Below are 10,706 nucleotides of genomic sequence, written 5' to 3' on the forward strand. Positions count from 1 at the left end.
GTGATTTTGCTGAGGGAGACTCCCGCTGTTGTATTGGACCTTCGGCGGACAAGTGGCCGGGCCTCGCCCGTATGCAGCACTCCCATTTCTAGGACTCACCACTCACCAGCCGCCGCTGCATGCTTATGTTAGCCCTTTTCAAGTAAACAACTGACTGATGTTCTTTATACAAAACATCAGTCAGTTGGTTATTTGAAAAGCGCTAACATGAGTATGGCCGAAAACGTTTGTAATTTTTAGTTTATTTTTATGTCATTATGTTAAATGCCGTCTTTTATTTGGCAATGATCAATCACACGACGAAAATGTTCCTTACAGTTACACTCACAGCAGCCATATTTGCCAGCACAGAGACATACAAGGTCCACAAAAGATGCAAAATGTATATTCTATAAATATAAAACACAAAATAAATCAAAACAATAAAAAGACAAGATCAGTGCTTATTAAAAGGGCGACCCTCGTCGTGATACGGCATAGGTTTCCTCCGTGATTCAGGATATGAGTTGAGCAAATTTCGCTGCACATTGTAGGCTTCCTTGCTGCGAGCCTCAGGGTATCTGTTTAGCATTTGATTCAAAATTTTCGGATGATATTGCCCATCAACTTTTTCTCCTTTCATCAATTTATTCACCTTTTCTTTTTCTGTTGCCTGAAAAAAGTAAAGGTAATTTTTTATGCTGAACACTATGTTCCAAACACACTAAGAAACACCGATTACGTTAATCAAATTCAAAGCATGCAAGAACTTATTGATCAATATTTTTGTTTACTCAATTCACCTGACAAACAAGTCTTTTCTTCATCTCTGCATTGCAAATACTTATCAGCAATGCGTAAAAATATCAGCATTGGAATCCCTACTTGTCACCCCAAAGTGCAAGACACTCACCTTGTGGTTTTGGTTGCACTTTAACAAAGCTGCATACGCTTGTGAACACTTCGAATAATCGTCATATTTATTTGTGCATTGAAGAAGTTGAGTTAACTCAGGTAGACACGGCGATTCTGAAAGAATCATAAATTTTTTTCAGTATGCGACAAACCTAAGATGCTGACATTAGTTTTGGCATCCACCAAATCCGGAGACCAAGTTTCGTAGCAAAAAATACCAACATGGTGAGAAGTAACAAATGCCCTTCAACGCCATATTTATTGGTAGGCCTACGCCCTACATTACTGTTGAAGATGAACTTGAATCACAGCAGCCAAGCCTGATGGCACTGCGAGTCCAAAATAGCTTCTAAACGCCTGCAGTTGTTGTGATTGACGAGTACTGTGGACTAAAAACTCCTTCTTCGCACAACCTGGTCCGACCTTGTCTCTGCATTATACCTACCTAGTAAATGCTTGGTACCCCTCCTGCAGTGGTTATGGGAAAGAAAACATGTTTCACTGATAAATAGCCAGTGAAAAAACTATATAGAAAAGTTTCAATCTACCTTCATGGTACTGAAAATTTACAGGTAGGACCAGACACTTAGGCACCAACACTATGACATCGAGGAATTTGGGTTTTGCCTCTCTGTGGGATTGGATAATTTTGGCTAATATTTTGAGTAAAGTGTCATTTACTGGATGTTTTATGGTCACAAATTATATTGACAACACATGTCCAAAACTATTATGGATCTTTTGTCTTACAACTTTGCATTTTTCAGCATCCATTTATTTATCAAATTGCACAAATTGTTTCTAGTACTAGTTGCAACGTTCATTTGATGAAAGTGAAAGCAACAACAAACTGGTTAATTCATTGCTCCACTGACGTTTTGCGCATCATGACAATGAGCATCCTCAGAGTAAATAACAAACAAAATAAAATTTAAGCTTAGGGAACGATCAAATATTACGTAACGCATTTTTTCCGAATTTTTGACTCCCCCCTCCCCCATGTAACGCTTTTTCACTACAAATTCAGCACAAAAAACTACCATTTTGTACTCGAAAGCGTTACGTAATGTTTTGCTTGAACCCCCTCCCCCCGATGTGACGCTAACGTAACGTTTTGCATAAACCCCCCCTCCCCTCGAAGGCGTTACGTAATATTTGAACGTTCCCTTATATGCTTTAGGCTTATAAATGTTTATTGCCTTGACACGCATACGCAAGGCGTCATGCCTATTTGAACGCAGTTGGAAATGTTGTTGTAATTTAATGTCTTCAGTCTCCACTGCTTTAAATTTACATTTAATGTTTGAAGTTTTTATGTAATTTAACCGCTCACATCTTTTGGCCAACCTTTAAAATTAAGTGTTTCAATTTTTCTTTCCTTCAATCCCACTGGCCACTGCAGTATGTAATTTTGTACATTTTTTTTGTATGTTATTTGCTGTGAGGATGCACATTGCATGCGCTAAACGTCAGCAAAGCAATAAATCAACCTGTTTGTCATTGCTTTTACTAGATGAACGCTGCAACTAGTGCTAGAAACCATATATAATTGCCAGGATGAACACCCAAACTTTTTAGAATTCAAAATGCACAAATTGGAATTTCCACATTTAAAAGTTTTTATTTCATTCAGCAAGGTATCAAATGTTTCATAACACTCAGGACTCTATATCTCTAACTTTGGTCTTGAGTTGCAATCAAGAAAATTTCACCACTATTGTTGTAACATCTACTAGGGATGCACAATTGCACATGTAGTTCTACATGTTCGAACCTAAAAACCTAGGACCCAAGATTCACTAATGGCAACTTGGACGTTTTAAATGTAAAGGTAATTTAAAATATTGAAAAACCCACCTTTATTTTTCTTAAAAGCTTTCAATGACTTCTGAACAACCAAAGGTCTCTTCGTTTTCAAAATCGGTCCAGTTTGCCGATTAGTCAGATAAGCAATTTTTGCATTTATATCACCAACTTTTCTTGACATTTTTCACTGCATCTATATTTAAAAATATGCATGTAAGCTGTATACAATGTACATTGCAATACCACTTGGTAGGTTCAATCGCGTAGCACAATAATACTGCTGCAAAGGTAATTTAAGAACATAAAGGGTATTTTTTAACTCAGGTGGCAATTCTACCTCATCGGTGGTGAAACTGTTTTAACACAACACCAAAGCTTTCTTGATTTATAGTCAAAATAACAATTTTGGTACTAATGTTTTTTGCAGTATTAATCCTGTAACATTTGTAATGTCTTCATTATGTTCATTTATGTACAATTTTTATTTCACATAAAACTTCCTTTGTCAATAAAAAATTTGTGTAAAGCGTGTCAAAAGAAATGGTGATCAACATTGCCTTTTATCAACACAATTTTGGATTGCTGATAAAAATATAAAGTACTGTTGGTTACTAAGCCATCAAATGTTTTCACATAAGTGTTGAAGATATGAAATAACCATGCCAGCCTGGCTAACACAATACATTAAATGGTACGAGCGCATTATATGCTATACATATGCAGTCTGTAAATATATAATTAAACTCTTACAGAATATTCAAATACCGTACCTGACTCAAAAGTCATAACATGTATAGAAATGCACCATTTACATTAAATGCACCAAAGCACCAAGCTAAAATTGTAACATATTTTTACTAGTAGCGACATATGAGTATTTCCTCAATGGGTCATTTCATTATATTACAGACAAAATTTTCAAATTTTGGCACCACCTAATTTTTATTTACTTAAAACATGCTTCTCACTTTTCTAAGAAAAATGGTGCAAATTTGATGAAAATCAGATAAGCGGCTCTCGAATTACAAGTGAAATAATCTTAGCCACTAAGTGGCTTCATAGATAAGGAGCAATAGAAAAACGGTAATATCTCAAGAACCGCTCAACATATTTGGATAATTTTTAGCTCTACCCCAATGTTTTATGGGGTGGGCTATCTGTCTATGAACACTAAAACAAATTTTGGCTCCTACTTTTTGAGATAAAAAGAAATTGACCTCTTGTCGTTACGCACTATGATGTGTAACTTTCCAAAAAAATTTAATTAGGTAGAGGAAAAATTGATGAAAAGTTTGGCAAAAACAGTGTAGTGCTAAAGTCCCAACTTTTAGCCTAAATCACATTTACATGTAGTGAAAGATGGTTCCCTGAAGAGGTTCTACTTTCCTTTGTGATGTCATAGTCATATTTGTTTTCCCTTAATCACACCAATGTGCTGTCACAGACATTAGACATGTTTAAAAGAAATATGGTTGCACTTAATCCATCTAATTTGAACTAGTTTGCAGGATTTTGAGACTTTAGCACTTTTCTGTTTTTGCCAAACTTTTAGTCAATCTTTCCTCTACTCAATTAAAAAAAATATTTTTTTTAAAGTTACGCATCATGGTTTTATTGGTGAGTAACGACAAGAGGTCAATTTCTTTTTATTCAAAAAGTAGTAGCCAAAACTTGTTTTAGTGTTCATAAACAGATAGCCCACCCCATAAAACATTGGGGTAGAGCTAAAATTATTCAAATATGTTGAGCGGTTCTTAAGATATTGCCGTTTTTCTATAGCTCCTTATCTATGAAGCCACCTAGCGGCCAAGGGTCATTTCACCTATAACTCGAGAACCGCTTGTCTGATTTTCATCAAATGTGCACCATTCTTCTCAGAAAAGTGAGAAGCATGTTTTAAGGCAATAAAAAAAATTGGGTGGTGCCAACCAATGTTCCTATTATAATGAAATGACCCTAATATAATTATAATTGCAGGCCTCGAAATTTGTTTTTGTTGACAAACGTGTCCGGTCTGAGCAGCTATCTCGGCGGACACGCCAGTTTTTGCGTCGATTGTCATGCTTAATCACTTTATCTTGTTAATCCTTCACCATTTGAAAACTACAGCTACCGTTTAGAAGGCTTTTTAAAATTTCAGCAAAGTCACTCTGAAAGGCTTTCATCAGACCAACAGCGTGCGCTTGAAGAGTCAAAGCACCTTGTAGCTGTTACGCTTGGCCTTTTCTTTCTTACTGTAATACCAAAACATAACAAATTTAGTAACCAACCTTGCCTTATCAATATTACTCGGAGATCAAAGTCAGACATTGTGACGTAAAACTTGAACTAAGTTGTGCGTGATTACTGATTAGTGTAGAAGTATTGGTACTCCCGTTGATTCTTAGCGAAGAATTGGCCATTGTTACACTGATTCAGTATCATCAACCGTTGAAACAACGTAAAAATTAAAAGTTTTCCTGCTTGAATGGAGGATAAGGGATACAGTATTCATACTTTCTAGATGCATGCTACAATGCATGTGAAACTATATTCTTGCAACAATTGTTTGTGCTATGCAATGATGATTTGTACAGTAGAATTCGCCTATAACGGCTTCGTTTATAACGTCAATTACGTCACATTTCGCTCAGTCCCGGCAGAATTCCTATCTTTTACGTACATTGTAGTTCGGCTACCATAGGCGCCGACTTTTCAAAAAACCTTGGCGGGCGAGAAAGGTGATGACGTCATAACCATAACACTATTTTACTCAATTAAAATAGTCTTTGATTAAGCTTAGTGTCTTGTTTATATTGACACCTAGGTCGCAAACCGAATTTATTAGAACCGCTGCTTGAAACGATTAGTTTTACGCATGCTGCACACCTAGTCGTAAAAGTTTTGATATTGTTAGCTCATAACTGGAACAGTTGGAAAACAAGCCGATTCATTTCTTTTTCGTGCGAGTGAATAACGATGATCAAGACAGTGAAGTTATATATTAAGAAATAAAACGCAAAAAAATCACGATCTCAAGCAGAGTGGAAACCCGCTATGAGTTTTATTAGCTTCGTTTTGCTAATTACTTACCTTCAAAGCGTTAACAACAGCGAAGTGTTTTCTCTTGTGTTTTTATCGAAAGTCTTTATAGTCTTTTATCGAATCCCGTATATACTCGAGTATAAGTCGAGATGTTTACAAGTGATTTTCACTTCAAAAAGACAGGTTCAACTTATACACGGGACAAAGCTCGGCAGTTTTCAAAATAAACACATTTTTGCTGTGGCAAAATCATTGCCAACGTAGATTGCAGAGTGTGTAATGGCGTCGGTGGAACTAAAAGTTTTGAATACGATTATTTGCAGTGATTCAAACTTAATTTTCAAATTTAATGATTTCTATCAATTTTAAACTTTATGCACTTGTTGAGTAATATACAAAGCTCACGAGACAAAACAGCGGAAAGAGCTATTTTAAGAGATCAATTTTTTTATTTTTGCGTGTAGGATATAATCGTTCTAATTATATTTATCGTAAATCGTTATATTTATTATCGTTATACATAATCGTTTATCGTTCTAATTATGTTTTATTACGTAGCATTCCATGATCGTGGAAGTCGATGTTAAACCTTAGCGGCCGCATAAAACAATGATGTCAGGTTAGTTAGGTGATAATGGCAGTAGGAGACGATTGTTAATGCAAGCAATATCTGCGACCAAGACCATTAAACACCTTTTCTTTTATCGGTTTTCGATTTAATTCTCACACATCGCGAAAAAAAACAATGCGTTCTGTTGAATCATAATTGATCTCACAGCGGGAAGACCTCGTTGAAAATAGCGCGTCTAATTTAGTTGGTTTTCTTAATATTGCAGTGAATAGTTACGTGACTATTCCAGCAGCGTAAGTTACTCTACCATCTACTTTGAAATTTCCATACCGTATGAGAAAGCCATGCGATCAGCTGCGGTTTTGCGGGCAAGGGCAACGTAGGCTATATTTCGCTTTCGGCATTCTTTATGTCCGTTTAAATGATCTAAATCTCTTTCGCGAAGTGTTTTATCCTTTGAAACACCACTTGTAATAACCATTTTTGTTGCCTCTCAGCCATAAATTTACGGGGGGCGCCGCCCCCCGGAAGTCGGCGCGTATGTCGGCTACAACAGCATCGCCTATAACGTCAATTCGCATGTAACAGCACCCTTTATTGGTCCCCAGACGTCTTTTGTTCGTTTATAACGTCACTTTAAGCCATCACCTTCACCACGAACGGTCAGTCTTTTAATCCAGTTAGCGCTGCTGCTTGCAAAATGTCTTCCTTTATTTTGCTACGTCGTTCTCAGCAGGGACTTTAACTGAATTAACTTTTTTCTCGCGTGAAAAACTATTACGTGTAAAAAGCAGCTCTACAGTTGACCTTTAAACAACTCAATTTTTTTTCTTTGTTCACTGTATTTTCTGCGTGCCTTTTGTCAGTTTGGTGGTACACAGTAACCCTGATTGGATTATACACCTCTTTCTTTAATCAAAAGACAGTTGTGGAATAGTTTGCGGTAGTTCGTCTATAACGTCAATTCGGCTATAACGTCAGTTTTTGCAATCTCCTAGAGGTGCCGTTATAGGCGAATTCTACTGTATCACCAATTCCTGTATTATTTCTCGGTAGACAGATATGACCGATCTAGATGCTACTCCCCGCGAACATCACATGGTGAGTTTTGAAGCCTGTAATTGATTGAAACTAAAAAGGAACCTTTAAACTTTGATCAATAAGGTGGGGGCAAAACTAAACATAACTCAGAATTGACAGCATGACCTCATTTAAATATGTATCATTTCGTTATTCAAAAAAATGTTGCTTTTTATCATAATCAGACCCATCTATGGTCATTAAAGAGTTAGGGTCAAGCGGACAAGAGACAAAACAACGCCATGGGCCCATGGCGACCTACATACATGGGCCTTGCCAACGTGTAGATCTACAGGAATGTTTGGAAGCCGATGTAATTTTTCGTTTTGAACTCTAGGCTAAATGTACTCTATAATTTTTTGAAATGATAGTTTTAAGAATCCAAATTGCTGAAGTGTGATCACTAAATCTTAAATCACTTTAAATCCTGAGTTTCACGTTAAAAATGACACTTTTTTCCTTATTACTTGTGATGAGTTTACTAGTCCTTGTCCCCTTTTTACTAGTCCCTGCGATTTTCAGTGCAAGAGCTACCAAACATAGTACATCGGCCTTTAGTCAAATTTCAAGCTTGGCACGTTGGCATGTGCATAACTGCATATATATCCCCATGTAAAAGAAGATGTAACAAGCTAATTTTTTTTGAATTTACAGTCATTGTCTTGTCAAGAGACTCAAGACACAGATACATGTTGTTGATAAAGTGTAAAACTGGTCCTGCCACATATTATGCAGTTGCTCTCCCAACATGGCCACTTGTAAGATGTTCATAAAAGCCAATTGCACACTAGGCATGCGAAAGCAAAAATATGGCTTGCATAACCAAGACGTGACCATTTTGAAAGTGTATAATGAAAACTGTATCCCTGGACATCACTTTCGTCATCTTCTGTTTGAAACATAGAACCCAGGTAAGCCAAATGCATTAGATTAATTATAATCCACAAAGCATTAAACAATTTTGCCCAAAGGGGTACATTGAAAGAAAAATAGTTTGATGGTCTTGACTTGGCTTGAATTTCAGGACAACGAAATGTTCTAGAAAGTTTCTTCCTAATAGCATGCTCGGCATATGTGTAAATAGCAAGTGATAAGAGAATAGCAGCTAGATGAACACTGAGGCCATGTAGCATAGCACTGGCAGCATAAGTAAACAATACAGCAAGAAAATCACCAAGAAATCGAGAAGAATCAAACACATAGACCTTTAACCACTTGCTCATTGGTATGTTCCAAGATACAACAACACTGAGCAAGGAACGTGGTATTTCTATATCAAGAGGCCTAACAATTTCAAAATTTGACCATGAAGACAAAGGAAGTGAAGCATCACGGGGTTCATCATCTGCTTTCAACTTTTTACTTGTCACTTTCACAAACCCAACACCAGAAAGCAGGCATGTAGTTGTGGCAAGGTAAGAAACATAGTAATGACTAAAATGAAATGAAACAGCAGCTTCATATGACAACATCCACTCATTTGCAACAACAGGCACGATTATTGGCAATTGGGCTTCTAATGGATTGATGAAAAGATGTGGAAAAACACACATAGAAAAAACAAGGCAAGCCATGGATAGAATAAGACTTTTTGTAACACAAAATAACCATTCCAGGTTTAAAGAACGTCTAGCAAATAAGGATTCTTTATAATCTTGAAAAGAAATCCATGGGCCGAAGATTAAGGTCCCAGGATGTAAACAATAGGCAGAAAACTCTAAAAAATTAGGCAAAACAAAGTTTTTTCTGTCAAAATCTATAGATACTGAAATTATTTTCATTGACATTAACAACAAAATTCCTCGCATACGATTCCACATTACTGGATCTGAAAATAGTAGTTCAGTAAAAAGAATATATGTCACAGTGAAAAAAGCAGTAAACAAACCACTTTTAGTTGTAACAATTAATTTGCTACAAAACAAATTTGATAAATGTGTAATTGTGATTAAAGCAAATATGATACAAATCATGATAAAAAACATATCTGCAAACATATCATAAAGAACAAAACAACCAAATAGGCATGAAAATAAATGTAGAATATGTGAACTTCTTATCTTACTAAACTCAAAATAGTTCAGCAATAAAACAATAATTTGCAAAAAAAAGCAAAGGAGACATAACATTTTCACTTGACCTGCACCCTGAAAGAAAACCGAACCTACGCAGTTGGAAGCAAGACGGGAAAGTTCTTGCTGTGCATTATAATTGTTTATGCGATACATTAGAATTAGCTCAGCATCTTCAGGATTGTCGCTAAATGCTTCTTCCACATCATACGCATCTTCATATGCATTGTAATCTTCATAGTCTCCATGATTTTCTCCAGCAGCGACATAATGGTACTCAGGTTCCATAACACTTATGTCATCAATATTAGTAACTACTAAACCTAGTTTTATATACTGTGTTTGAATCTAGCACCTAAATGACAAATAAAACACATTAAACACTAGATAACAATGCATACAACATTATATTGAATATCACAAATGCTTTGCAAGAACAGTAAACAATTACATGCAAATAAAATTACCAGTACTTCAGCTATATACGGTATGCTATAAAATGACACACTGTTGAATTTTTAGTCACAAAGCCTATTATTGTTTAATAACTCAAAGCAGTAACAAAAATCAATCAAATTGTGCAGCACAAAAATTAACATACAGCAGCAAAAGTACGGCACACACATGATGGAAACAAAACATTGCGATAGAACAATACAATGCTATAAACATTGTCCATTTATCTAATGTGTTCATTCGATGCATAAAATTATTTATTGTGGTGGAGCAGCCCCTCTTCCTCTACCAAATCCTCCACGGAAGTCAATAGATCCAACACCTGCGCCAGCATCAGCTTTCTTGTCAGGTCCTCCAGCTGCATCACTTTGGCGATAAGCATCTCGGTCACTTTGGTATGCTCTTCGTGACTCACCAACTTTAGGTCGCTGTGGTCTTTGGTCAGTAGGGCGAGTTTGCCTTTTAAGTGTGGCAGGAACAATTTCTGGAGGCAAATGAAGAAAATCTCTTAAGTATTGGATTCCTTCATTTGTAAGAGTCCAATAAAAGTGGCGCCATGTGAAATTTTGTTTCACGTATCCACGGGACTTCAGGGATTCACAAGCTTTCATAACATGCAGATTTGGCACAGCCGCTAATTCTGGGTGTTGAGAAAGAAATACATCTTTTTTGGCGACAAGCACGCCATCTCTGAATAAATGTTCATAAATTATAACGCGGTTCTTCTTGGGTATCAACATTTTGTTAATAACAGCTGAAATAACTGCACCACAAACCCAGCTTATCAGCGCAAAAAGAACAAC

The 10,706-nt window shown here is 36.4% G+C and overlaps 3 protein-coding genes across 3 annotated transcripts; all 3 read right to left on the reverse strand.

Annotated features, from left to right (window-relative positions):
* Nucleotides 1-369: 369 nt before the first annotated feature.
* On the reverse strand, nucleotides 370-2,889 carry LOC145778795 (uncharacterized). Its single transcript, XM_082590377.1, has 3 exons — nucleotides 2,752-2,889; nucleotides 893-1,008; nucleotides 370-652 (listed from the first exon to the last, which is right to left on the reverse strand). The coding sequence occupies exons 1-3, from the start codon at nucleotides 2,879-2,881 to the stop codon at nucleotides 437-439; spliced, it is 462 nt and encodes a 153-aa protein (XP_082446503.1). The 5' UTR covers nucleotides 2,882-2,889; the 3' UTR covers nucleotides 370-436.
* A 5,253-nt stretch (nucleotides 2,890-8,142) lies between these two features.
* Nucleotides 8,143-9,735, reverse strand: LOC145778978 (protein-serine O-palmitoleoyltransferase porcupine-like). Its single transcript, XM_082590561.1, has 3 exons — nucleotides 9,540-9,735; nucleotides 8,732-9,092; nucleotides 8,143-8,659 (listed from the first exon to the last, which is right to left on the reverse strand). Exons 1-3 carry the CDS (start codon nucleotides 9,733-9,735, stop codon nucleotides 8,143-8,145), a joined length of 1,074 nt encoding a protein of 357 aa, XP_082446687.1.
* Nucleotides 9,736-9,802: 67 nt separating this feature from the next.
* Nucleotides 9,803-10,706, reverse strand: LOC145778480 (small ribosomal subunit protein eS10-like). The gene has a single exon (XM_082589965.1). The coding sequence runs from the start codon at nucleotides 10,641-10,643 to the stop codon at nucleotides 10,161-10,163; it is 483 nt and encodes a 160-aa protein (XP_082446091.1). The 5' UTR covers nucleotides 10,644-10,706; the 3' UTR covers nucleotides 9,803-10,160.

Source organism: Aplidium turbinatum, chromosome 10, assembly GCF_918807975.1.
Source record: "Aplidium turbinatum chromosome 10, kaAplTurb1.1, whole genome shotgun sequence".
Classification (NCBI taxonomy): domain Eukaryota; kingdom Metazoa; phylum Chordata; class Ascidiacea; order Aplousobranchia; family Polyclinidae; genus Aplidium; species Aplidium turbinatum.

Coding starts and splice junctions, on each gene's coding strand:
- LOC145778795 (XM_082590377.1), bottom strand. CDS start 2,881: ATGTCAAGAAAAGTTGGTGATATAAATGCAAAAATTGCTTATCTGACT. Junction 1,009..2,751: donor AGCTTTTAAGAAAAATAAAG/GTGGGTTTTTCA, acceptor TGATTCTTTCAG/AATCGCCGTGTCTACCTGAG. Junction 653..892: donor AGTGCAACCAAAACCACAAG/GTGAGTGTCTTG, acceptor TACTTTTTTCAG/GCAACAGAAAAAGAAAAGGT.
- LOC145778480 (XM_082589965.1), bottom strand. CDS start 10,643: ATGTTGATACCCAAGAAGAACCGCGTTATAATTTATGAACATTTATTC.
- LOC145778978 (XM_082590561.1), bottom strand. CDS start 9,735: ATGGAACCTGAGTACCATTATGTCGCTGCTGGAGAAAATCATGGAGAC. Junction 9,093..9,539: donor TCTTGCTTCCAACTGCGTAG/GTTCGGTTTTCT, acceptor CTAATTTTTTAG/AGTTTTCTGCCTATTGTTTA. Junction 8,660..8,731: donor GTGAAAGTGACAAGTAAAAA/GTTGAAAGCAGA, acceptor TGAAATTGTTAG/GCCTCTTGATATAGAAATAC.